At 41.1% G+C, this 24,806-nt stretch overlaps 1 protein-coding gene across 1 annotated transcript in view; it reads left to right on the forward strand.

The window, feature by feature from the left end:
- Nucleotides 1-24,806, forward strand: part of LOC120540307 (mitogen-activated protein kinase kinase kinase kinase 5-like) — a 123,277-nt gene that overhangs the window by 69,602 nt on the left and 28,869 nt on the right. Inside the window, exons 2-6 of the mRNA XM_039770951.1 lie at nt 5,913-5,970; nt 18,725-18,815; nt 18,996-19,060; nt 19,301-19,356; nt 19,443-19,490. Coding sequence (XP_039626885.1) covers nt 5,913-5,970; nt 18,725-18,815; nt 18,996-19,060; nt 19,301-19,356; nt 19,443-19,490 — 318 coding nt within the window. The remainder of the gene's footprint in view (nt 1-5,912; nt 5,971-18,724; nt 18,816-18,995; nt 19,061-19,300; nt 19,357-19,442; nt 19,491-24,806) is intronic.

Genomic DNA, 24,806 nt, shown 5'->3' on the forward strand with positions numbered 1-24,806 from the left:
TATATGGCTCATATTAGTAGGTTCTGGTGTAGGACAGGAATTTCTGCTCCAGTACCCCTATGAATTTAAAGGAATTTTAGGTTTTGTATGAATAAAAAGTTTAAAGCTATATTAGTTTTGTGTTTTTCCCTTTTCTTATTAATTAGCTCGGGGGCTTCGCCCCCTGCTTGCTTCGCTTGCCAACTCCCCGGCCTGCACTACACGCCAGCCTCTTCGTGTCTCTGCCACTCGCGTATGTCAGCGTTTCTCAACCTTTAAGTATTTGTGACCCGAGTTTTCATAACAGTTTTAATCGCGCCCCCCCAAACATTTTTTTGAAATATAGATGCATATTTTATTATACCTACTTAACTTATATCAACATTTATCTAACCCTATATTTATTGTTCTTGTATCCGAATCTAGTTTAAGTTAATTTGTTTTGGTTTCAACAGACTTTTTTTTCATAATTTTGATTCTTGTTTTCTTGTTTTCCGCCCCACAGGTTGAGAACCACTGGCGTATGTGGATTTCACTTTCACCAAAAAACAAATCTTTTAATTTTCTAGAAAACGCCTTTTCATTGGGAAGAAATAGTACTTTTCCCTGATGGCAACACAAATTAGATGATCTACAAGTCTCCGACTTAAAGTTTGAATCCAAACAATATATTCAATCTCTTTTCGCTGTTCTGTTATTTCACAGAGTAATAATTTCCATTTGTTTGCGCTAATGCGATCTTTACTATCTTTTTTTGAGACTTTTTTAAACGTTGTTGAATTCTTTACGATGTTCTACTTTGCCATCTACTCTTTGTCTTTTATTTCCAACCCCGGGCATAGTTAGATCTCTTGGCACAAAGTATTGTCTCACAGAATGTGAAAGTATCTCTCTGAAAAAGTCTTATCTCATCCTAGGCTAAAAAGTCTCATCCCAGGACTTTTTATTATAATAGAGAGATAGGTTGTAAATCTTCAAAATTACACATAGTTTAATTGATAAAAAACAACTTAACATTAAAAATGTTTCATGGCAAAGTCCAGTAAATGGTGGTGCAGTGTTAGTGCTGCTGCCTCACAGTAAAGGAGACCGGGGTTCACATCCTGAAACCTCCCTGCTTGCAGTTTGCATGCTTTCTCCTCGTCCATGTTGGCTTCCTCCCCCAGTCCAAAATAAAGCAGGTTAGATGGCCTGGTGGTGCTAAATTTGCCCTATGCTGTGTGTGAGTGAGTGTGTTCACCCTGGTGCCCCGTCCAGGAGTTGTTCCTACCTGTGCCCCATTGCTTGCTGGGATAGGCTCCAGTTGCATAACAACTCTACCCTGAATAAGCTAAGTATAGAAAATGGATAGATGGACTAGTAAGGTGAGGACTTTCTTCAGGTTCATGACCAAATTTGGGCTGCACACTGGGCCAGTGTTTTCTGTGAGCCAATGCTGCCCCAATGTGCCAATTCCAATTAGGTCATCATTGGCCACCCTCTTAAGGCCAAAATGTTTGCCCACACTGGACTTAGACTGGCCCAATTTTAGTTTCTTTGCTGGGATGGACCATATTTTGCAATGATATTAATAAATATGAACAAATCAGACATCTTGCATTTAAGTAATATATGGACAATACTAAATAGCTGGTAATTTAAACACAAAGAAACATAATTCTAATTTACTTGACCTAATAAGAGTATTACAAGTAAAATAAGTTAAATGTACTTCTATAATGGTGCACATAAATGCAATTATTGTAAAAAATGAAACTAAGAAACATCATTGGGGTGGGGATGACTGTATTATACAGTAACTCAGTATCTGTGATTCATAAAAGATAAGCCAGATCTGAAACATGCAAGATTGCCATTCAGAATTTAAATGTATGATTGCATAAAATGGCAGAAAACACAGAGTACAGTGACGGTAATGGCAGTTAAAACAGAAAACTGCTGGCAAAGGGATGTTATAATGATAAGACCGGTGTAGTCCCACATGACATTCAAAGAAATATCTGAGTAATCAGTTTTAGAATAATGTCAAAAACAAATTTATAGGGAGATGTTATAATAATATGTGACAATAGGTTAGTGAGGAGTGAAATGATTCACGCCAAATGGAATTTGCAGTGAAACTCTGTGTTTGTTTTTGCAGAGCAACTTTGTGTGTTGTTTCCGTTCGAATTTGTGTCATTGACACCAGAAGAAAGATGTCTACTTTCTGTCTGGATGTATTTATATGCATTCATTCAGTATTTAAAGAAAGGTCTTATGGCCGGGTGTAGGAATGACAGATTGTAAAATGGGGAAAAGTTGGGACACCAACTGGGTCATCCTGTTTACTCGGAAAGTCTAATACTAAATACTGTAAATGTGTTTTTTGCTTCAATGTTTAGCTCCCTTGGAACAAATTCAAAAAAGAAATTACTGGCTCTTTGCCACTGTGAAAATAGGGTCCTTCACATGAGCTCTGCTCTGCTTGTAAAAGACACCTCCTTCTGGGCAGTTGGGCTTCTTATGTTATGAGGGTAGAAGGGATGGGGCTGTGGGGCAAAGTGCCCATACTGGGAGCTGCATGGTAAAAAGGAGAAGAAACCATGAGCGACAATGCCTCCTCTCGCTCCAGAGAGTTATCACATACCTTGAATGAAGAGATCCTCGGATGCGCATGCATGACAATCTCTAGTGAAAAAAAAACATAAGAGCATTTCCTGTCACATAACAATTTATTGTTATGTTTTAGTAGTACGATCCCCACTTTACCAATTATGATGACAGTGTTGGCAATTGCAATCCTAAAGATGCACCAGAGACAGAAAAGAAACTTAAAGCTCCATGGCACTTGCAGTGTGCATATCATCAACCTCAATAGCAGGAATCAAGAAGCAGGAATGAATGGTTGCTTGGTAACAGCAAATTCCGGGGGGTGGTCTTCATGTGTAGTGAGATTTCCTTTGGGGACAACACAGCTAATGTGCATGATGGTGTGCTTTAGTGTGTCTTTATGTTGAGAATATGCAACATGTAGACATTTTAAAATTCACTCGTTTCCTTCATGGTGATGTGAATGAGAGGGAGAATCAGAATTGATTTTGCTGGTGTTCAGGTGATTACATGTATTACACAGCTGCAAAAATGAGCAACTCTTTTAACTCTTGCAGATACTTCATTGGGAAGAGAAACACTACTTTTCCCTGATGGCAACATGAATTAGATAATCTAAAAGTCTTCGACTTAATGTTTAAATCCAAACAATATATTTGATCACTTTTCGTTCTGTTATTTCACCGAGTAATAATTTCCATTTGTTTGCGCTAATGCAATCTTTACTATCATTTTTTGAGACTTTCGAATTTTAGTACTTTCATTATCTCTAACCTGTTCTCCATGTGTATCTCACCAACATTTTTGAATTCTTTACGACGTTCTACTTTGTCATCTACTCTTTGTCTTTTATTTCAGGCCCCAGGCTTTGTTAAATCTCTTGGCACAAAGTCTTATCTTGCGGAACGTGAAAGTGTCTCTCTGAAAAAGTCACATCTCATCCCAGGCTAAAAAGCCTTGTCTTATCCCAGGATTTTTTTATTATAATAGAGAAAATTTTTTTAATATTCACACAGAGTAATCGAATCACTTTGAACATCAGTGGAGCACAAAGGCAACATGGAATTGCTTGAAACACAAGGCAATCTGAATGAACAAAGCCCCAAAGCAGAATCCAAAGACATAATCCAAAACAGAGCAATAGGTTGTGTGGAATGTACTGCAAAACAAGACAGACACACTCAAAGTTTTGGGGTGGTAGCCCTGTATGCTATAAAGAAATTGAGGTCAATCGTTTTTTCCATAAAACACAATAGACATTGAAGGTAGGGAAGACGGACAGTTTATAGGGGAGGACCGGAAATTAGAACGTGGGATGTTGGGTAAACCGTGATGGATTGTGGTAGTTTGACATCATTGATGGAGAAGCAGAGGGCAGAAAGGAACCCTGAAAAGTTGTAGCTTTTCGAGTCATCCGGGCGGTCCTACGGCAGCGGTGTCTCTGTCTTACTGAAGAAACAAAGAAGGAAAGGTTAGTACGCTGCCGTTGTCCCCCTGCAGGACTTATAGCGATGCAAATCGGGTCCTTAAGCTGCTCCCCAAGTGCTCGTGCGTGACAGTCGAAAATCCAGTAATTTACAAAAATGCACAGAAAAAGGCACAAGTAAACTCAACACTTCCAAACATGTTAAAGAAAAGCCATCAAAAACCTTCTGGGTTTATAAAGTGGGGGGCAGGTGGCCCTGCCTCCGGGGGGAACACCCACAGAACACAGAAAATGTAACAAAGGCATCTTAAAAAGATAGAGAGAACCAAAAGTAAAGAATGATTCCTATAAAAAGCATGACTCAAAGTATTCAAAATTAACAAAAGACATCAAATGTGAATTTGAACCTTGGCTGGGGGAAGAACTCTACAGTCCTGGCCAAACGTTTTGAGAATGATACAAGAAGCTCAGAGAGAAACCTCTGACAACCATCCAAGAACAGTTTGGTGACGAACAATGCCTTTTCCAGCATGATGGAGCAAAGGCAAAAGTGATAACTAAGAGGCTTGGGGAACAAAACATTGAAATTTTGGGTCCATGGCCAGGAAACTTCCCAGACCTTAATCCCATTGAGAACTTGTGGCCAATCCTCAAGAGGCGGGTGGTCAAACAAAAACCCACCAATTCTGACAGATTCCAGGCATTGATTATGCAAGAATGTGCTGCCATCAGTCAGGATTTGGCCCAGAAGTCAATTGACAGCATGCCAGGGTGAATTGCAGAGGTCTGGAAAAAGAAGGGCCAACACTGCAAATATTGACTCTTTGTATAAACTTAATGGAATTGTCAGTAAAAGCCTTTGAATCTTATGAAGTGCTTGCAATTATACTTCAGTATACCATAGAAACATCTGACAAAAAGATCTAAAAACAATGAAGCAGCAAACTTTGTGAAAACCAATGCTTGTGTGATTCTCAAAACCTCTGGCCATAACTGTAGGTGGGACATGAAACAAGTAAACACGAACGCCTGAATGAAGCTTTAGGGAGCAGTATTCCTTGTTTTCCAAACCCAAATGCATTTGAAACCTCCAAAAAACTCTTCTTAGTCACTTTTATGTTTCACAATTATGAAATCAACTCTAAAACTAATTTCATCGTGAGTTTCATGAAAGTGTATGCCACTTTGAAACAAACCTGCTTCACTCATCACTGTCCATGGTGTGGAGACACACTGGGGAGGCTGCCAAAGGCTCAGGAAAAATCAAAGAAATCATCCTGACTACAGTGCCAGCTTTGTCCTGATGGCATTAGGCTCAGTGGAACAATGTAGGGAAGAGTGTCGTCTTCTTCTATATGTATCTGGTAGGCATAATGCTTGGGGGTCAAGGTGTTCTTTAATTTAGGATGGCCATCAAAATGTTTCATGTGAGGCTTGTTTGCCAAAGGGGCTCCAAGACAATCTGTTTACCATTAATTGAGCAAGTCATGGAGGTCCAATTTTTGAAACTGGAGCTATGCAGCTATGCAGTGACTGGAGGTCTGGCTACAGGTGCAGAAAAACGTAGAATAAGTGCTGCATGAGGGCGTAAGGCAGGAAGCAACAAGACCATCACAGGGTACATTTACGTACACCTGTACACCTGGTAAATTTCACACACATATTAGGAAATAGTTTTTCACATTGAGGACATGTATTTACCAAGTAGTGTTGATAAAAGCAACACTTCTGAAACCTTCAAATCTTGACTCAACAATTTTTTAGAAACTTTGGTTGAACCAGAAAACACAAGCTACATTGCTGCAAATGATCTTTTGTATACAAAACTGGGTTGCTCTCATTCTTATAAACCTACTGATAACGGCTGTGTGCCCCTGCGCAGGCACATCCACTGAATTTTTTCTCCCTTTCTCCCCAGGCCCGGAACAAACAGACCGGTGATCTGGCAGCCATTAAGGTGATCAAGATGGAGCCAGGTAAGATGACAACAATGAGAAAGAGTTTAGAAAATGTTATACTCAAGGCACAATGGCAAGGCTTCAGGGTTGACATCCCTGAAAAAATGGACAGTTTTCATCTTGAAATTTAGGAAGTCAATGTTAATGTAAATGTGGAACACTAAGCATAACTTGGCAGTTGGGCTGACCAAATGAAAATGAGGGAAATAAGGAGAGTGAAGAGAAACAGACAATAGAATGAGGAAGATCTGCTGACTTCCTTATGATATCTGCATCACAACTCGAGGGGAAGTCTCAATTTGTTTGAAACAGAGACCACATAACCACTGAAAGTGAACTCTGATTGGCTCTGACTGTGTCAACTGCATTCAAAACAAGAGCATCATGTACAGTATGTCTTCAGTTGGCAGAAATATCAATGAAAGAATCAAGTCTAAGATTAGTATTTAATGAGTTAAGAAAAACTGTTTGTCTTTCAAGATAGATAGGCAGGCATAAAGGACACTATAAGATAGATAGATAGATAGATAGATAGATAGATAGATAGATAGATAGATAGATAGATAGATAGATAGATAGATAGATAGATAGATAGATAGATAGATTGTTCAGGACTAAGAGGGTTAGAAAATGACTGACTACTATAATGGTCATCTCAGGACTCTTGGGATGGGGAGAGGGATGATCAGCATTTTAGTGAATAAACTTAGAAAGCTAACATTATTTTTGGTGTACTTAAACAGATGTTTAGCAAGCAGGTTCTGGGTTTGCACATGACAGACTTATAGGAAATTTTTCAAGAGACAGAAAGTGATACTGGGTGTGATGCCCTGTACCTGATGCCATGGGTACCAACACTTTCTGGGACATCTACTAGTTCATGAACTGAGATGGACTATCTATCTATCTATCTATCTATCTATCTATCTATCTATCTATCTATCTATCTATCTATCTATCTATCTATCTATCTATCTATCTATCTATCTATCTATCTATCTCTGTTATTACTGCCTTCAAACCTCCTGATGGTGCTCTAGCTCTTGGCATCTTTTTACCCGCTTCACCCTCATTTTGTATAGTCTGAGTCTGAACTTCATAGGCGCACATTCTTTGTGACATTTCTTTTTTTTTCTCTTGTAAGTTTGTGCCCCCAGAACAGAGCTGTAATCTCCTTTATTCACCATTATTTTGATTATATTCTTGTAGAACAGCATGACATTTAGAGAAATTGACAACCACCAGTCCATTTCTCTATGGATGGCTCTGGTGATCTTACTCTTGCTGGTTCTGCTGAGAAATGAATTAAGTTTATTTGTTTATTTTTTTAGTAATGCTGTCTGCTGGTGAGATTAACATTAGTGGTGGTTTTAGATAAAATCTTTCTTGAGAAGCATGCACCACGTGTGCTGACTGTTTAACTCTCTGTTGTGTGGTAGTTTATGAGTACCGTGCTCTTTTTTTTGGTTGTGAACTGCAGAAACGTGTATCTAAGAGCTGCATGGTGTTTTGAATCCCTCCCTTGATTTTGATTCACGATCTGCATGGCCATGACATGTTCAAAGAAAATGACTGATTTGAATTTTAAAAATAGTACAGCTCACCAATAGAAGACGGTGGAATCCATTGTGGTGGTGCAGTAGATCCAGGCGATGGTATATCCCCAAGGGGCATCACTGTGTTTGCCATCAAAACACTGATTATCCAATGAAGTCTATCAAACACATCATCTCTGTGGCCTCATGGACTGTGAGGTTCATTCACTTACTAGTTTTGCATGCACTATGATTGATCATGCATAAAGTATTCTGAAAAATACAGCATAATAGAAATACAGCATAAAATATCCAGAGGTGTACATTCTGGCGTAAACTAAGCATAGCAAGCTACTATAAACCCAAGGGGACAACCCACAACAAAGAATTTTACCAGTTTTGGATGTGAATGAGTAAACTGGGTTACTTTTACATTTACATTTCATTTACTTACCTAGATGATTCTGTTATCTGAAGTAACTTACAAAATAAAGTCAACATAAACAAGTAAAGATCAGTCTAGGACTGTTTGGGAATAAGAGTTATAGGACAAAATCACAAAATTGAAGAGCTCAGAAGAAAATGCCAGCTAGTTATACTTCCCTGTCAAAGGTGTTATCAATTAGACAGACGTTCATTAAACAAGAGAGGCTTCTTAAACACATCGAGGTGGTCAACAATTCAAATGGAGGTGGGCAGCTTGTTTCACCATCTAGAGTTACACATGAAGAGTCTGGATTAAAATTTGATGCCACACAGAGGTAGAATGAACAGAGACATTCAGCAGCAAATCTTGTGGTCGAGAAGGAGCATAGGACATCTTAAGGGCTGACCCATAGACTAATCTGTAGACAAGCATTAAGGATTTGAACTTAACATGTGCTGCTGCAGGGAACCAATGTACTGATCTGAAGAGAGGGGTGACATGTGCCTGCCTTAGGCTGGTTGAACTCCATTTTAAATCTTCTGCACAACTTGGTAGCACAGGCCAATATTCTTGCCAGAAGAAATTCGCAGTGACAAGAACAAATCCTGGACCAGAGGTTGTGCTGCATACTCCATCAGATACAGTCTGATCTTGTGAATGTTGTATAGAATGAATCTGCAAGACCAAGAGACATTTACGTCATGGTCAGTGAAGTACAGCAGGTCATTGATCACCATCCAAGGTTGCGTACTGACTTGGCGGGAGTTAGCTATAGTGAACCGAGCTGAGCAGAGATGGAATATTAAATAGATGGATGAACTGGAATAACAATGAGGTCTGTCTTTGCCAGGTTGAGCTAGAGATGGTGCTCCTTTATCCAGGCTGCAATATCAGTGAGACTTGTAAAGATTCTAGTTCATACCATGTTACCCTGGAGGGATGGGCAGGTATCGCATATCAGCTACATATCATTGACATAGCACTGATAAGATAAACCATGGGTCTAGATTCAAGGTCCTAGTGAGATGGTGTATAGAGCATGAAAGAGAAGGCCCAGCATGGAATCTTGGGTCACCCTCATGCTTAACCCCCCACCTTTCCAAGGCACACCATAGGATCTGCCTTAGAGGTAGGGCTGAAGCCATTTGAGGGAAACCCCAGTGAAGCCAAGGTCAGAGCTGGTGACAGGGAGGACCTAATGTTTGAGAGTGTCAGAGGCAGAGGAGAGATCTAGCAGGGTGAGGATGAGTGACATGTTGTCAGCTCCTGCCAGCCTTAACCTACATATCCTGCTTGATGAGAATAGCCCCACTTGAAGCTTGTTTGAATTAATAAGGATGCTATCAAATTGAAAAGCCGTGACATCTAAGTGTATCTTCTTGCGGCTGATTTATAAGTCAGATCCTCAGAAATGTAAGAGTGGTGCTCCCACCCTTTCACTGAGAATGACCTGATATGTTGATTATTATTTAAACTTTATCTGAGATTTTGGAATATTTAGATTCCAAGTATATGTTGAGTTTGCCTGCTAAGATTCATTTGGAATGAGTTGATTTATTTTACCGTCTCATTTTTTTGTTTACCATGATGCTATTTTGGGTATTGCTATTTTGATCACATTTTTGAAGTTACCACGTGATAAAGATGGGGCTGAGAAATGGGCAGCAAAAAATGCACCTTGTCTCAGGTGGCATTTTGTGACACACTGGCACTGAAGATACCGGTTCATCTTTGACTCACTGTGTGACTCACTTAACCTGTCTGTGTTCTGTTTATAAAACCTACTGTAATTGTAAACGATTGGCTAATGTCTTCATATTTGTAATGTGCCTTGGGATGATGTTCACTGTAGATAATTCAGTTCAGTTTATTTTTCTATAGCGCTCTTCCCTGAGATCAGGCTCAGGCTCAAGTCCACAGTTACAAACTTTCCGATTTATTAATTACATGAACTCACATAAAGACATACATTTGCTTAAACATGCAGGAAAGTAAAGCAGTTTGAAACTAACACAGATGGAGGAGAAGGAGGTTGGGAGCATGCACTGATACAGCATGTTGCCGCACCCACCACAAGATGAAACACCTCAGGATGTCAAATTAGGACCTGAGCGCAGCCGAGCAATTGCTGAGCAGCACACTTTGAATGGAGTGGAAGAGTTTGAGGTTTTTTACAGTGGCTGGAGCGCCAGTCCTGCCCCCACAAATAGAAGCTAACAATAACTGCATTGAACCACAGCTAGTAAACAACAGAGGCAGATATAAACGAAAACTCCAGTCAGTGGCACCTTTAGAGAATATAAATCTCTGGGTGGTCCATGGTTAGTTCTCTCGAACACCTGTGAAGTGAAAACCATTTCAGGTGACTTCCAGTGACTACCTGTTGAAGCTCATCGAGAGAATGCCAAGAGTGTGCAAATCAGTAATCAGAGCAAAGAGTGGCTATTTTGAAGAAACTAGAATATAAAACATGTTTTCAGTTATTTCACCTTTTTTTGTTAAGTACATAACTCCACATGTGTTCATTCATAGTTTTGATGCCTTCAGTGAGAATCTACCAATGTAAATGGTCATGAAAATAAAGAAAACACATTGAATGAGGAGGTGGGTCCAAACTTTTGGCCTGTACTGTACCTCAAAGTGCTTTACAAGATGAAGAAAGAAAAATATAAAAATAAAGATTAGTCAATGCTAAGTAACAAAGAATACAGTATGGTCCAATGGCCAGGCGAACAGAAAAAAAAAACAAAAACTCCAGACGGCTGGAGAAAACAAAATCTGCAGGGGTTCCAAGGCCACGAGACCACCCAGCCCCCACTAAGCATTCTACCTAACACAAATGATCTCAATCAGTCCTCATGGTTTTCAGGCTTCATGTGGAAGAATTAGAGGATGATGGTCATGTGGACTTCTGGCCTTCAATCCATCAATGTAAGGACAGCAAGGTGCTTTGATCAGGTGGTGGTGGTGCAGATCACCACCACAGAAAACTGGAAAAGGAACAGCAGAGAAAGTGGGGGTTAGTACGGATTGCGGAAATATGAAAAAAATTATAATTAAATGCATATACAGAATATCAGGGTTACATTAAAATGAAGCTATGAGAAAGCTATGTTAAAAGTACTGGGTTTTTAGCAGTTTTTTAAAGTGCTCCACTGTTAGCCTGGTGAATTTCTATCAGTAAGCTATTTCATATTATAGGTGCATAACAGCTTCACCACATCTTTTAAGTTTAGTTCTTGGAATAATAATCAGACACTCATTTGAAGATCTAAGGTTACGACTTGGAGTGTAAGGTAAGAGGCATTCTGAAATATAGGATGGAGCAAGATTATTTAAGGCTTTGTAAACCATAAGCAGTATTTTAAAGTCAACTCTAAATGACACAGATAACCAATGTAGTGACATCAAAACTGGAGAGATGTGCTCCGATTTTCTTTTCCTAGCAGCTGCATTTTGCACCAGTTGCAATCGATTGATGTCTTTTTTGGGTATCCCTGAGAGGAGTGAATTACAGTAATCTAGAGACGTCTTTTGGTTGCGGGTCCTGAAGTGTGATTTAGACCTAAAAGTCTACTCCAGTGCTGATTAGTGAGATATTAGAGTTGCTTGAAACTCTCCCTGTTACTTCTGTGTGGTTAGTTGACTTCCTTTTATCAGTTTGCACTTTTCTCTGGATCCACACCTCCATTTCAGGGGAAATCCCTTTGTGGTTTACTAAAATCATGTGACCAGACTGTTCTTATCTCCGTGTTCACTGCAGTCAAGTGCAAGTAAAGCTGAATACACCAGGCTCAAGCAGCACAAGCAGACCATAATCAGACGAGTGCACGATTATAGCAAAATGGAAGGCATGCCCACCCTGTTGTCACCAGAATGAAGCTGTCGTGTGTGGTGAGGGGTAAGAGTTCCAAGCTTAGCATCATTTCAGTCCTTCCCACCCAGCAGGGGACTTCCTGATCTTAGCATCACTAGAATACCCCCAGCAAGGGGCTTCCCAAACCAAGCAATCATCACAGACCCCGCTGGTTTCCATTACAGTTTTACTTGGACAACTAAACGGCCATCAAGGAGAAGATGGACTTTTGAGCAGATGAAACCACACTTGCCCCTGCCTTGGGTAAAGTGGTTGTCAACACTTAACTACATTTTTCTACATCGTCTCAGTGGAGGGCAGCAGATATAAGTGAGTGAGGGTATACTGTGAGATGGACTGGCACCCAGTCTAGGTTTCATTCTAGCATGGCACCCATGGAGTCACACCTCAAGCTATCTCACTTTGCAGATTTGCACTGAAGTAACGGTCAACGGTCAGCCATGAACCCTGCTAAGGGTAATCTCTGTGAACCACAACTGGATTAAACTACCGACTGACTAAATGAATAAATGAGTTCTCGCTAGGTGGCCCACTGGCGCCCTGTGCCTATAAATTCACTCACTACTCCATGTTTTTGAGTTAAAGTAGTGTTTAAAAAAACTCATAGTAGGGTTAAGGCTAAGGTGGCACAACACGGGCAATTTTACCATTCTAATTGTGTGTTAAGGTAACACACAGAGAAAAACTGTGTAATCTGGTGAAGTGGCTAAGGTACTGTTGAATATACCACAAGGCTGGTGGTTCATTTCCTGCCCTCTGCCTCGCTTTGTGACCCTGAGGAAGTCACTTAACCTGTCTGTACTTCAACAGTAAAAAAAAAATAACCGTGAACAGTTTTAATGTAGCCTGGACTTGTAAGTCATCATGGATAAAGGGCAACATCTGAATTAATTGCAGTATGTGGTACACCATAAGGAAGCCAACTTGCCACAAGGAGGAGAGCTTGAAAATTCTTGCTGTATGCCAATGCTAATATGAAACAGAGAGGGCAATGCTCTAATTTCACAAGGGAGTGAGCTTCACAGTCTAGAAAACTTTAACACGTCTAACGTTTACAATGCTGAGAATGTAGCACAGGAAGATATATGATGTGCCAGAGAAGAATAGCAATGCCAATGTGACACAAAACGGACAAATTCAAAATTCTATCTGTATGTCTAACATAATGTACATAAGCTGTATGAGTTCAGTGTTTTTGTTGTGTGCCAAATCGGAGGCACCACAATACAGAAAATGTTTCAATGCCAAAGCCAATGTAAGGACAGCAAGAAGACTACTAAAGCAAATATGGTGTGCCAGGCTATAACGTCATAGATGTCAGAGCTTTACCAGCCACACAGGGTGTTAAAGCTAATGAGGGGAACAATTTCAAACAGTTTACTGTATGCCAAGGCAAAGGTGGTACAGAGAGGACAGAATTAACAGGTACACTCTGCCAGAGCACAAGAACCAATGTGACATGTGTACAACTTTTGCACACTGTGTGAGAGTCGGGGATCCTCAGTTCAGACAACATTCACCAAGGCTGAGGTAACAGAGAGGAAAACTTGAATTGTATATGTTGTGTCAGGGTGTAATGCCATAGATAGGTCAGGTTTAATGATAGAGGAAGAGACTTTCTAAATGCTAGCTGTACACCAAGGCAAAAGTGACAACTGGGTGACCTGTTTGATCTGCCAAGGCTAAGGTGCCACCAGGTTATGAATGCCCCATTTCACTTGTGCATGAAAGCTGAGGCACCACAGTACAGACATATCTTGTAATCGACTTGTTGGAGATCCCAAGTATTGTTTGCACTAAAAAAAAAAATACCAGATGATACATGAAGACAAGGGCTCAAAACTATGTTGAAACCCGAAACACAATCCTACCACTAGAAGAGAAAAAGAAGCTGACTACACTATGAGAAATTAAAGACATTTAATATCCAGCGAATATAACATGATTGCTGCCATATTTATAAGGATACTTCTGTAACGTCACCAACGAGATCCAAATCACATGGTGTTTCCAGATGGCAATGTGAAAACGTAGAAAATCAAGGCTGGAATTTATTTGAATTTTGTTATTTCAGATTCAAATAAAAACTAAATATTAGAAACAGAATCATCATGTGTGTTCTGACTTTACAAAGCGTTGAGTGGAATTGAAATCAGAAGACATCTTACTTAATTCTTTAGACTTCGTTACTCCTTCATTTGATGCACAGGGCAATGTGCACTTTCCACTAAATTCTGCCAAAACTGGCATTTTTGATCTCGATCCAGTTAAACTGTTGTGAAAATAATCAGCCTTCACACACAGAAAAAGGTTTGGGGCAGCCACCCGTATACTTAATCCCTGGCTGCAAAAGGGCAAATGCAAGTAAAGTTGTGAACAGGTTTGAGTCCAAAACAGAGCTGAATACATGTGAAGGCCGTCTTCCTTTTAAAACAAGTCAGCAGAAGTGACTTTATCTGTGGGCCAGAACGGGAATTGAGTTTTTGAGGCCGGAACTGGAAGTGACTCCATGAGTCCAGAACTGGAAGTGACCTCTTAATGGCCAGAACTAGAAAGTGACGTGTTCAGGTCCAGACTCAGGTAGAATTTCCCGTATTTGATCAGCAGGAATATCAGAGGAAAGATTAGTGCACCCTGCTGCCCCCTGGACTGGCGGTGAATTAACTTTGATTGGTCCCTCTAGCTGTCTCTCATGCGCACATGTGTGACACTTAGTTGATGTAAATCTAAGCTGAGTGACCCTGAAGATGCTTCCCTTTTGTTGGCAGCCACCGCAGTGCAATCTTTGGTATTTATTGTGCAGGAAGTTGAAGTATGTGGCCAGCTAGGTGGCAGGTCACTCCATCGGAGCACTTGACTATCTAAATGGTAGATGACCAAGATGCGACATAAACATTGCTGATGGAAGATATTGAGCCTCTGCATGATCTTTCTTGTGATGACTCAAGTCTCGCTGGCATACATAGCTGTTGGAACCACAGTGCTTCTGTAGAGCTGAATCTTCATGACTGTGGTGCTGAGCAGATGTGATTTAGCCATTGGAGACGGCTATTACATTACCCATTCAGCACCATTCTTTTAGTGCCCTTGGTATTCGAAAGAATGCTCCTACACTAGGCAAATTTCTGTACTAGCTAAACTAGGCAATGGTGATAGCCAATTCCAATCTTTGGTTAATCTTCATGGTCTTTATTTTTTCATTACTGATATGCAGGCTGACCTTCCCCATTTCCTCTTCAAGGTGCGTAGTCATGCTCTGCATGTTCTGCAGAATTCTGAGAGGGCTTATCGTGCAGCAGCAAAACGTGAGGTTGAGCAATAACAGGTGTGTGATGCCCCTTAGATGTCAGGGCCTGCACACGCGCTACACTGAATGGATTAATGTGTATCTACCTTGACACTGAGAGGCACGAGTAAGCCGTTAAACCACATTCATAATTGTTCGCCACAAACAAGGAATTCCCACAAGCGCAGGTCATTGGTTTGCACTGATTAAGTCCCTACTTTTTGTACACACTGCTCATCACTACTGCCAACTGGATGGTTTAGTGAGGTCTTCAGATCTGCACTATTGCGTCATGCACAACCTCTTGCACAGCGCCTAGAAGATGATTGAACATGACTACAGAGGAAGTAAAAGTCATAGTTAGGTTTTTGTAGATGAACCTGCGCAAGGGGCATTACAGAGCCTCGATGGGCCTTTGCATCCACCTATTCAATTCTATTTTCCATAGAATCAATACTTCAGTATCTGCAGTTTCCATATTAACTAGGGTTTTACGGAACATAACCTTCATGGAGGGCGGCTCGGTGGCGCAGTGGTAGTGCTGCTGCCTCGCAGTTAGGAGACCTGGGTTCACTTCCCAGGTCCACCCTGCGTGGAGTTTGCATGTTCTCCCCGTGTCTACGTGGGTTTCCTCCAGGTGCTCCGGTTTCCTCCCACAGTCCAAAGACATGGTGGATTGGTGATTCTAAATTGGCCCTAGTGTGTGCTTGGTGTTTGTGTGTGTCCTGTGGTGGGTTGGCACCCTGCCTGGGATTGGTTCCCTGCCTTGTGCCCTGTGTTGGCTGGGATTGACTCCAGCAGACCCCCGTGACCCTGTGTTCAGATTCAGCGGGTTGAAAAATGGATGGATGGATAACCTTCATGGATTACGAGAATGAACTGTACAAGTATAAAGAGGGATGAAATGATGAAGCATATATGCATTTGCATACTGCAAATAAGACAAGACAGTGTGCAGAAAGCGACAAATCCATGCAACATACTATTTAAACAGGAAATATGCCACTACAATTTGCCCGCCCAAAATTACAAAGAAACAAGTTCAGGGCAGTGACTGATCTTTTGACATGATAGATAAGGTAACAGGAAGGGAGACATCATGGTCTAACATGTTAGAGTAGGGTGAAAGATCACGGTAGGCAGATTGCGTTGAGGAGTCTTACAGAGAGGTTGGGAGCTTGAACTGATACAACACCTTGCCGCACCCACCACACGACAAACCACTTCAGGATACCAAATTAGGACCTGAGTGCAGCTCAGCATCACACTAGTTCAGATGGAATGAAACAGTGTGAGGTTTCTTATAGTGGCTGTAGTGCCAGTCCTGCCACCAGTCCCTGAGTTTTCCCTGCAAGTAGGAGGACCTGCTTGCAGGGCTGGATGCAGATTAACGTCATGCCCAGGATGGAGCAACTGTAGGTTAACAGCCTTTCTCAAGGGCCCAATGGAGTGGAATCACTTCTGGCATTTACAGGAGTGGAACTGGCAACCTTCTGCTTGGCGGCACAGATCCCTAGCCTCAGTGGCACCATTCTTACAGCCTGGGGGAAGAAGCTATCACATAGCCTGACAGTTACAGCTCTGACACTGGAGATCGTTTTCCAGGTGGCAAAAAGAATAAGAGGGCTGAGAAGGTTCCTACACGATGCAGCAGTGCTTGCAGACACAATATATGGTGAACATGTATTTCCAGACAAGTGACAGGCCGTCTCTTGTGGACGGACATTCTGCAATTGCTATACCAGACCATAATGCAGCTGGTCAGAATACTCTGGATGGTGCCTCTGTAAAATGTGGTGAGAATGGGAGATAACAGGCTTTGTTTCAAAAAGGTGTACTTTCTGCTGGGCTTTTATAGATAATGACGTTAAGGAAAGAAGAATCCAATCTTGCACAACCAGGGAGTCCACAACATTGACCTTTAAACCTTTGATCTGGTAATGCTGAGCACCTGACACTTCCGGAATAGTATCTGTCAATAAAACCCTCAAAATGGCATAGCCCTTAGGAAAAACAGCATGGCATCATGGGAGATCATTACAATTTTTCAACATTGTTAGCAGTTTAACATACCATGCTGGGACACATCATCAGTGTTTTGGGTGTTTTGACACCAGACACCCTGGCCCAGATGACCAGGTGATTTTGGTGACCAGCCCTGACTCATGATGTCTAAGCAGCATTAGTCTGAAGGTCATTCCTTCTCTTTCAGTGCCATCTCTTGTGGCTTTCCCTGAAGCCTATGTAACCGCTTTGACGACTCTACCCCTTACTACCCCTGTAATGCTAAGCAGAGTTTAACAAATACAAATACAAATGTGACCACAAGATTCATTGATATCTAAAACCCAGAAAATATTGTCTCAAATATTTGTAGCCAAGAAGAAATTATCAAAAAAAATCCAAAGTCCCTACCATGACAATGTGTATAAAAATGTCCAATATTACTGCTCTAAATATCAGACATTCACCAAGGGTGACATAACAGGGTGTAATTCCAAGCAATGGTCAACTTTAAAACTACAACAAGACCACAGTTTCCAAATGCTAGCTTAGTGCCAAGGCTAAAGTGTCACACAGAGGACTAGTTTGGTTTGACAAGACTTAGGTGCCGCCAGAGTATGAATTAAACATCTCTGTAAATTATAGCTAAGGTGCCACAGTACAGAAAACCTTTAACATGTCTACTCTTAGCCAAGGCTAAGCTAAAATAGACATGTACCCTACATACAGGGCCTGCACTAAGGTACTTTGCTGTGCCTTCATGGAGTTCCAAAAGAGGGACCTCCAAAAGAGAGTGTGTAAGGTCAGTGCAGTTGGATCTGTAGCAGAAATCAACAAGCGGGTGGGATGGGCCTCCTTGGAGATGAGCTAGCCCAAGATCACATACAAAATTGACGAGTGGAGAGGTGGTTACTCTTGTAGATCGACCCCCTTGTGATTTTATGATCTTACATGAAATCGACCATCAGGGGTGATCGGTGGCATCGTGGAAGCATATGAAATCAATGAGCAGTGCCCACTTAGCCTTACATGAAATTGACCAGATTGGTGCCATCACGAAAGCAAACTTATGAAATGAGGAGTACAGGTTTGAAATGCTGTCCCAGGGTGTGGTGCCAGAAAGTGATCGATTTCAACATGCTCACTCTGGTCTTTAAAAACCACAAGCTTGCCATCTGTTATCAGAGGCGCTGTTTGTCTTCAACTCTTGACCAGTTTTTGGGAAGCCGAGCCTTTTTCTCACTAACACAGTTAATCAGTTTGTTACCCTGAAGTTTCCGAAACAAAAAACATCAACTGAAAACAATATTCAGAAATCATCCTATTAAGAAGCCTAGTACATCATTCATATTAAAAAAGGTCAGTGATTTACCAATCGTTCTGCAGTGCTAGTCAATGACTTAACTCCCTTCACTCCACAGCCCCTCAATAAAACAATTTAGTCCAATGGTGGCCCACTCTAAGGAGAGAAGACCTGATTCCTTCCATTAGACCCTCCTTGATGTTCTGTTCACCCATCACTTAAGCCAAGATGTGGCAAGCTGTGCCTGGCTCTGTTCAGATGCTCACTCTGGACCTTAGCTGCTTTCTGGGAGCTAGAAATGACCTCCTTCTTTATCAGATATGTGTCTGTGTTCCCACAGATGATGACTTCTCAGTGATCCAGCAGGAGATCATCATGGTGAGGAGCTGCACCCACCATAACATTGTCGCCTACTTTGGCAGCTACATACGGTATGGAAAGCTCCACTTCTTCTCTGTCTTCTTCTGTCCACTTATTATCTGTCCATCTGATTATTATTGACTATCCAAATGCTTTTTTCTTTACTGGGTCAGTAAAATGTTCTTGCCTGCTGATCTCGTGACTGCCCTTGCCCACTTTTAAAGCTTATTTCTTTGCTTCTCTTTCTGTAGGTTAAATAAGCTCTGGATATGCATGGAGTTTTGTGGCGGTGGCTCCTTGCAGGACATATACCACGGTGAGTGGTGGTGGTGGTGTGTGTGTGGGTACCTGCTGCAGTTTTGGAAGATGGGCACTAGCAGGCATGGAGACCCCAGCATTGGTGTTTACAGAAATCCCATGAGAAGGAGGTGGTGCAAGAGGATGAGGGTAGTTTCATCCTTGCAAACCATAGATTCAGATCAGCACAAAGGTTTATAATTGAATTGAAGTGCCAGAAAGTGATCAACCCTCTTCTGCCATGCTTGTTTCTCTCCAGCTACAGGACCGCTTTCGGAGCAGCAGATTGCCTACGTAAGCCGGGAGATGCTGCAGGTATGAAGACACCTTACTGCTCTCACACAAACCACTATCTGCCTGGTCCCACCATACTATTTACACAATTGTGCTTATCTTGCTAGGGTCTGGAGTATCTCCACAGTCAGGGGAAGATCCACAGGGACATCAAGGTACGTGCACTCATGTGAAAATCTTCCCGAGCCCTGAACTCGATTCCTCTATTGTGGAGCCTCAGACTCCCTCCATGAGTACACTTTGAGCTTTCAGCTCTGCAGGAAGTGCTTGTGTGTTTGCCACGTGACGCACACCTGCAGGGTTCATGCGGTGTGTGTGTATACACGAGTGCCGAGGATGTGAAGACTGAGAGTTCCAGTAACAGCACCCTGCTCACGATGAGCGCGCACACATGCACACACACTCATACGCATTTACTTTGATATGCACCGAAGGTTATCCTGCAGCACTGATCTTAATCAGAAATCTGACGCAGAGCAGAAAAGACAAGGAGGACATGCTCTGCTCCTGCTACACAGTTTGAGAAAATGCATAAAACATGAGTGCACACAAAGTGTATAGGACACTCTGTGCAACACTCATTAAATGATACACACAATACACACAGAAAATACACAGAAACGCTATCAAAAATACAAAATTTACACTGCCAAATGTATGCAATAAACTTATACTCCCAAAGTTGATGGCTCTCAACAAATGTACAGTACGGGCATGCCACACAGACCTTACAACAAGCAAACAACATAAACAAATACATGTCAAGGATACACAATGTATAAAAATTCTACAAAATACACACACAAAAACTGCAAAACACACACATAATACCACGGAAGCTTACTCTCCACTACTCAAAAAAAACAAAAAAACATTGCCTTATTTGGCAAATATTGTGCTATTTCGAAATAATTATTTCACAAAAGAATTATTTTATTGTCATGATAAGGTTTCATATGAATACATTTATTTTCTACCATCTTGAACATTATTTCTTGTGTATTAGTGTGGTTTTGAAAGCCATCATTAATGCCAATTCCCATGATGCCAGGGGTGTGGTGTAATGGAATAAAAGGTCGGCTGGAGTTTCTTTTGATTCTGCCCAACAAACTCCCTAATAAAAGAAAAAATACAGTAATAATGAGACAAAAAGAGTATAAAGTGATCCCCGTCTAATTACTGTAATAAGGAAACAAAAAAATAAATGCAAGTGTCTTCTTCAGACGGAAGTCAATAATAGACTGTCTCAAGATGGTGGAGGAGCTGTTTTTTATGAGCTGGCAACTGGGAGAAGCGGGTTCAGAAGACCAGAAGCTGGAAGTGATGTCATCAGTGATTGCTACGTCAATTATTCCTTCTGCAGAGGGAGGGAGAGAAAAAGTATTAACCGGCAGTGCCATCCCCTGGTTCGGAGTGTTAATTACATCCAGCTGAGCCCTGAAGTTGCCTTGTGTGTGACAATACTTGATTTTCTTAATATACTAGGGGGCTTTGCCCTCTGCTCGCTTCCCTTGCCAACCCCTCTGGCCTGTGCTACGCACACACACTTCGCGTCTCTGCCACATGCGTATATGGATTTCACTTTCATCAAACAACACATCTTTTAGTTCTTGCGGATATGCCTCTTCATTGGGAAGAAACACTACCTTTCCCTGATGGCAACACGAATTAGACGATCTACAAATCTCATTTAAATCTGAACAATATATTCGATCTCTTTTCTCTGTTTCGTTATTTCACTGAGTAATAATTTCCATTTGTATGCGCTAATGCAATCTTTACTATAATTTTTTTGAGACTTTCAAATTTTAGTACTTTCATTATCTCTAACCTGCACATGTGTATCACACCAATGTTTTTGAATGCTTTATGACATTCTACTTTGTCATCTATTCTTTGTCTTTTATTTCAGGCCCCGGGCATGGTTAAATTTATTGGCACAAAGTCTTGTCTCGCGGGACATGAAAGTATCTCTCTGAGAAAGTCACATCTCATCCCAGCCTAAACAGTCTTTGTCTCGTCCCGGGATTTTTTTTATTATAATAGAGAGACTTTATTCATTCCTGAGGGGAATTTGTCTTTTCACATGACCTTTTGGAGATCAGATTGTAGGGTCAGCCATTGTATAACACTCCTTGGGCAATTTACTTGTCATGATTTGGTAGCATTTTTGGGTCTTCAGTGTATATTCCGTCATTAGGTCTGCTTCTAGCATTGCTAGGGGCGTGGCCTCTGATGATGGGATCCATGCATAATCGACGCGATGGGATAAAAGGACAGTGATGCGTGCAAATCCTCATCCGATCTGGATACCAAATCACTGAAATATTCAGAGTTTATCTTTGTGCTCACGTGTACTTTCATTTTTGACTCTCTTGTTCTCTCTTGTTCTACCGTATTGGGCTTCAGTTTTGTTTCACTTTATATTTTCTTTTCTTTTGTTTTTTTTACAAATATCTCTCGGTTTTTGCTTAAAAATTTATCTGCTGATTTGCTGACAGAACAATACTAACAGAAATCTTGTGTTATGGCGCTTCATTCGAGTTTCATTTGGTTTGACCTCTTTACCTGTTTTTTCAACTTTGATTCTTGTCTCTCATTAGGATTTGGTAGCTAGGTTAATTTTTTATTTTTTTGTTTTGCTTTCCAGGTTCAGCTCAGTAAATAAATCACCCATCTGTTTCTCGGCAGGACAATTACATTGCAACAATTATTACGTAGTTTCACAAAAGAGTTGCATTATTTTGCAGCAATACTGCCTGCTGCTGTGGGTAACTTTTTGCACACATCATCTAGTGAAAGAGACATTAAGCATGTGCAAAGTGTGCAATCAAATGCAAAAACATAATTCTTACAGCACCACTGCCTCTGTCCAGGTGGGAGAGGGATCGTCCAAAGTGTAGCATATAGATGATGGCATCCTCTGCTCCCACCTTGTCCTGGTATGCGAACTGCAGAGGGTCGAGGCTATTTGAAGTTAAATGAGTAAATATTTGATTGGATTATTAGTGCAGGACCTGTGGTCTCAGGTGGTGAAGCAGCAGCCAGTATACTGATACAAAGAAACAATATTAAATTAAATAGTAATAAAATGAAAAAGTGAAAAAGCTCCATGGTCTTCATCAGATGTCATTCAGCTCACTAGGACGTGATACCTTTGGGACAGGGGTGATACAAGATGTTGTTACTGCTGACTCACGATTGTATGGCTGCGAGCAGCTCTAATGACATGATGGTGGTGGGTCTCATTTGCAGTTGGGGGACACACTTCAATTGGTCTGGTCTCAGCTCACCAGCATTATGCAGTAATAAAATGAAGTCAACTAAGTCGTTGAATCTATTGAAAGACAAGATTAACCCATCAATATGTTCCAGGATGGCAATGTCAAGATTCATTGGGCACAGATTGTGAAGGAGTGGTTCATGGAATCATTTTCCACACATGAGTTGGCCAGCACAGAGCCCTAACCTAAGCCCCATTGAAAGTCTTTGGTATGTGGTAGAGAAGACTTTACATAGAGGTTCAAGTCTCCCTTCGTCTATATATGATCTCAGCGAAAAATGAATGCAAATCTAGACAAAAATAAATGCTGATACGTTCCATAAGCTCATCCAAGCAATGCCACAAGGAAATTAAAGCTGAAGGTAGTTCATCAATAATATTAAAGTGTGTAACTTTTGTTTCGGCCAGGCAATGTAGAATCAACCGAGTCATTATAAAAGGAGTTGGACAGAATGCAGGCTTGGCAGGATTTTTGGTTGATTCATTGTGTCTAAATTGCTCTCCATGGCCTAGTCCTCTTGGGCCTCCTAATCATCCCCTGTCACTAATTGACTATTTCTCTCACCACTTTGTCACCAAATACCTAATGTCTGGTGAGTGTACTGGCTCAAAAATGGCTGCCGTTGCATCATCCAGGTGGATGCTACACACTAGTGGTGCTTGAAGTGGCTCTCCACTCACTATTTGAAGCACTTTGAGTAGTAAGAGAAGCATTATATAACTATAAAGAATTATTATTATTATCTCTCCATTGTATTCAGCTTTGACCACTCCCCTCCACACCGCTCACCCAATCGTTACTCCAACTGCGCACATCCTGTCTCCATCCCACCCGTGACACTCTCAGTGCTAACTCGCCCTTCAATGCAGTCGGCTATAATGGCAAGGCAGAAAATCAAATTATCTATTCAAGAACATCACATTTTTAGTTGCGATAGAAAAACAGCAACACGAGTTGATCATGAACATCCATCCATCCATTTCCTAACCCGCTGAATCCAAATACAGGGTCACGGGGGTCTGCTGGAGCCAATCCCAGGAACCAATCCCGGGCAGGGTGCCAACCCACCGCAGGACACACAATCCACAGACTAGGGCCAATTTAGAATCGCCAATCCACCTAACCTGCATGTCTTTTGGATTGTGGGAGGAAACCGAGGAAACCCACGAAAAGAAACATGCAAACTCCACCCGGAAGCGAACCGGGACTCTAATCATCAGCGCTAACATCATCATGAAATCAAAAAAAAGAAAATTAACAAAAAAGAGCTGCATATAATAAGAATCAAGAACAAAAAGAATCGTCCAATTAATGAGAAAGAGAAAAACATCCTGAACAATATGTGAACAGAAATGCAAAAAAGCAATGTTTATAGAATGTAAGTTAGAGGAAAATGTCATTCATAATATCATTTTTGATGAGGCATTACTGCAATTTACTTTCATTTTTTACTATGTTTTATTATTCATTGGTATTTAAAATAGACAGTTGTAGTGAAATACTCAAGTAACTGATTTTCTGTCTGTAATAATTAAGGAGCAAACCATCTTCCTCTTCTATATACCAACTCTTTAAATACAATCACTTTCTCTAATGGAGGTGCGTCCAGATGCCCTTCAAGTGGCTCAGCCACAAGATAGTGGGTGCCCAGTGCCCACCCCCGGGGGTTGGTGAGCAAAGTGAGCAGGGGGTGGAGCCCCCTAGCTATCAATTAAAAACTAAAAAATGTTCACGTTTTATTGTTATACAGCATTTAATCATAACAAATTTTGTTTGGCTTTTTGACATTGATAAACAGTAAAAGACTCTTTAATGTCCAAATGAAAACAGATGTCTGATGAGTGGTCTAAGTTAACTACAAATCTAAAACATGAACTAATTGTGTTTCTCTACACAACCCACACACCTGCTGTACACTACAAAAAAAACTCGCACAACATTCACACAGACTGAGCGACTGGTGCCACACAGAGACCTTGAACTGCAAAGATGGTATGAGACCTTCATGGATGTGCACTATACAATCTACAGAGACTGAAATCGATACTCTGGAACAGACCTCAGGCTCACAGACTAAACAACACCTCCCACAACACCACACAAGTGACATGCTACCCACACAAGTTTTGGGTCTCTTACATAAGGGGTGTAAGAATAGGAAGACACAGAAGAGTTAAGAAGGGGTTT

This window comes from Polypterus senegalus, chromosome 12, assembly GCF_016835505.1.
Source record: "Polypterus senegalus isolate Bchr_013 chromosome 12, ASM1683550v1, whole genome shotgun sequence".
Taxonomy (NCBI): Eukaryota; Metazoa; Chordata; class Cladistia; order Polypteriformes; family Polypteridae; genus Polypterus; species Polypterus senegalus.